The sequence below is a fragment of the Limulus polyphemus genome, unplaced genomic scaffold, assembly GCF_000517525.1.
Source record: "Limulus polyphemus unplaced genomic scaffold, Limulus_polyphemus-2.1.2 Scaffold519, whole genome shotgun sequence".
NCBI lineage: Eukaryota > Metazoa > Arthropoda > Merostomata > Xiphosura > Limulidae > Limulus > Limulus polyphemus.
The window spans coordinates 235,511-239,338 of NW_013666129.1; the positions used below are offsets into that span (position 1 = coordinate 235,511).

General features: G+C 34.7%; 1 protein-coding gene across 1 annotated transcript in view; it reads right to left on the reverse strand.

The window, feature by feature from the left end:
• The window catches only part of LOC106458811 (CMP-sialic acid transporter 1-like), a 21,980-nt gene extending 18,951 nt beyond the window's left edge, over positions 1-3,029 (reverse strand). The window contains exons 1-2 of the mRNA XM_013918360.1: positions 2,869-3,029; positions 1,080-1,471 (exon numbers count right to left, since the gene is read on the reverse strand). Coding sequence (XP_013773814.1) covers positions 1,080-1,471; positions 2,869-2,880 — 404 coding nt within the window. The 5' untranslated portion in view covers positions 2,881-3,029. The remainder of the gene's footprint in view (positions 1-1,079; positions 1,472-2,868) is intronic.
• Between the last annotated feature and the right edge of the window lie 799 nt (positions 3,030-3,828).

Sequence of the window (3,828 nt, forward strand, 5' to 3'; positions counted from 1 at the left end):
GCGAATCGAGCGCCCCCTAACCACTTGGCCATGCCGGGCCTAATAACTGAAAGGAATAACGTTTTTAGAATGACATTACAAATCGATGAATGTCCTAAAAATATAAAACTGTCATTTGACATCACTCATCCACTTGTCTTCATTCATTACTTGTAAAAAAATAATTCATTCTATTTTTCTTTGTATTCTATCGCTAAAGAATCTGATAGGGGTATATTTAAAACAATGTAAGTATGTCTCTGATAGAGGTATGTATAAAACAGTGTAAGTTTATCTCTGATATGGGTATGTTGTTTTATACATACCCCTATCAGAGACAAACTTATACTGTTTTAAACATACCCCTATCCGAGGCAAACTTACACAATTTTAAACATACCCTATCAAAGACAAACTTACACTATTTTAAACATACCCATATCAGAGATAAACTTACACTGTTTTATACATACCTCTATCAGAGACATACTTACATTGTTTTATGTGTAAGTTTATCTCTGATATGGGTATGTTTAAAATAGTGTAAGTTTGTCTTTGATAGGGTATGTTTAAAATTGTGTAAGTTTGTCTTTGATAGGGTATGTTTAAAATTGTGTAAGTTTGTCTCGGATAGGGGTATGTTTAAAACAGTATAAGTTTGTCTCTGATAGGGGTATGTTTGAAACAGTGTAATTTTGTCTCTGATAGGGTATGTTTAAAACAGTGTAAGTTTATCTCTGATATGGGTATGTTTAAAATAGTGTAAGTTTGTCTTTGATAGGGTATGTTTAAAATTGTGTAAGTTTGTCTTGGATAGGGGTATGTTTAAAACAGTGTAAGTTTGCTCTTCTTTATTTTTTTATTACAATTATTTTTCGGCTGCGCTCGATAATATTCCTCTATTTAATAATGTTTCAAACATTCAGTATTACTTGGCACTTATTCTAAATTAATAACAGAAGGAAGAAGTTAACAGTGGACGTTATAGGGAGAAATATATGATTTCCTTTCTGAAATGGGTTGAATGATTATTAAAAACTATAGAGTTCAATAAAATACGAAATAAGCTATTCCGTATTTAATAATCACGAGAAACTGACCTGTAGATGATGAGCGTGCAAATGACTTTGCCCTGAATCAATACTATCCACACAGCTGGTGTTACGTAGGTCAAGGCGTAGAAAAAAATATTATTGGTGACAGCATAAACCAAAGATGGAAACAGGAAGAGCAAAGATGGTTGAAGATTCCACAAAGACTTGGTTTTGACTAGGTGGATAAGTGTGACCGTCAGACATTTCAGAGCTTCGATAACCGTGATTATTACCGTCTGCGGCAAAGGATACTGACCTCCATTGTGGTATACCACCGCATAGCTCAAGACACTCTTTCCAACGTCAACAATGAGAAGAAAAACGCACAGTAACTGGTTAGCAAGAACTCCTTCCGCTTTACGTTGCAAAGACGTTCCATGGAACACTGCCAGGTCTTCCTAGTGAAATACACAAAAATGAACAAAGAATATATCCAATTGATCTGTTCTAACTACTATCAACTCTTTTTTTCTTTTTTTTTGAAGTCCCCAGGAAAATCATTGTATTTATTTTATTCCTAGTGTTACCTGTGTGGACAACATGAAACACCTTACGACAAAATAGGCAGGAAAGGTTATTGGAATATGTGTCCACGTGCATTGGGAAGAGATTTGTGTGTAAATAATGAAAGTTTTGTATTGGGAAGAGATTTGTGTGTAAATACTGTAAGTTTGTATTGGGAAGAGATTTGTGTGTAAATAATGTAAGTTTGTATTGGGAAGAGATTTGTGTGTAAATAATGTAAGTTTGTATTGGGAAGAGATTTGTGTGTAAATAATGTAAGTTTTGCATTCGGAAGAGATTTGTGTGTAAATAATGTAAGTTTGTATTTGGAAGAGATTTGTGTGTAAATAATGTAAGTTTGTATTGGGAAAAGATTTGTGTGTAAATACTGTAAGTTTGTATTGGGAAGAGATTTGTGTAGAAATAATGAAAGTTTTGTATTGGGAAGAGATTTGTGTGTAAATAATGAAAGTTTGTATTCGGAAGAGATTTGTGTGTAAATAATGAAAGTCTTCTGCAGATATTTGTCGCCATACCACCCTAGAGAATTGACGTTAAGCGATTTGTTAAAATTCTTATAAAAATCAGCTAAATCCTAGTTTTTATATTTGTTATAGTACCTTTAACAGTTTATAAGCACATTCTATTAAAAAATAATAATCTACCTCCCGCGTCTGACTAAATTAGAAAATAATAATAATAAGACTTTGCTGATTCAGTTCGAAAATTTTTATGCGTCCTACTTAACACTTGATCCTAGAGCCTTCTAGTGGTAGTTACTTAGACTATAATATTTATGTTTCACTTGAAAAAATCGGACGTAAGAAGCTATCTACCAAACCTTTGGCATCTCTTAAATTTTGGTTTATGTATTATAATAAATAAAAATAAAATGTTGGGAATTACGCTGTATAAAAACCACCATATGGTATTTGTGCAAGTTACTTAATACAGTTTATCTGAGTGGTAAAAAACATTATTTTAGCACTAAAATGTGTGTTGAAATATAGAATTAACTCACATAATGACTGTATTGTTTGTAAACATTTGGAATGTAAAACTAACTCACATAATGAATGACTGTATTGTTTGTAAACATTTGGAATGTAAAATTAACTCACATAATGAATGACTGTATTGTTTGTAAACATTTTGTTATTCTCGCTTTCCTTTTATTCCAGATGTGAAAAGGCTTAGCGTCAACTGGAATATCCCCTTCTTTAAAACTATATGTTAGAACGACTTATCATTCTTTTCATCGTTATGTATTCTAAACTATCTGATCACTTACTTTATCCAGCATAACGATGAATCGGGTTTGATTCGAAAAGTCTACAGTCTTGATAGTGGAATTGGACAATCATAGCTTTGTCCTGTAAATAATAATCTATGCAAGCGAAACGACCGATAACGGTATCATCTTAGCTGTACGGTTATAAACTCAACAAAGGCGTTCGAATATAGAAAACGAGTTCTACAGGTAGAAGTTAATACAGTCGTAAAACTATGTCATGCAAAACTTGAAACCCTCCAGGCCGCGTTACCTTCCTGGATTGTGTCAGGACGAAAGAAGAATGTAACTCTGTGCATTAGAAGGGTTAACCACGACATAAACCTGACAAACAAGAATTCATAGAACTGAATCTCTAACACTAAATTTTCGCGTAACCCTTTAGTATCAAAACTGGTAAGTGGCAAAATATTTCTACTACACTGCTTACAGTTAGTTGGTCATCTGCGAATAGGATACAACGTGATGTTCACATCTAACATCGCCAGGTCAATAACGTAAGGGAATGTTTAACAATTCTGAATATGTATGCATACTTACAGCAAAGCCCCCCCCCCCCCAGTGGCACAGCGGTATGTCTGCGGACTTACAATGCTAGAAACCGGGTTTCGATACCCGTGGTGGGCAGAGCACAGATAGCCCATTGTGTAGCTTTGTGCTTAATTCCAAATAAACAAACAAACAAACTTACAGCAAAAATGTTTTTATTGTTGAATTTCGCGCAAAGCTACTCAAGAGCTACCTTTGCTAGCCGTCCCTAATTCAGCAGGGATATACTAGAGGGAAGGCAACTAGTCTACAACCCTGACCGTCAACTCTTGGGCTACCCTTTATCAACGAATAGTTGGATTGACCGTACATTAAAACGTCCCCACGACTGAAAGAGCAAGCATGTTTGGTGGTGGTATTCGAACCTGTGACCTGCAGATTGCGAGTAGAGCGCCCTAATCGTCAGGCCAT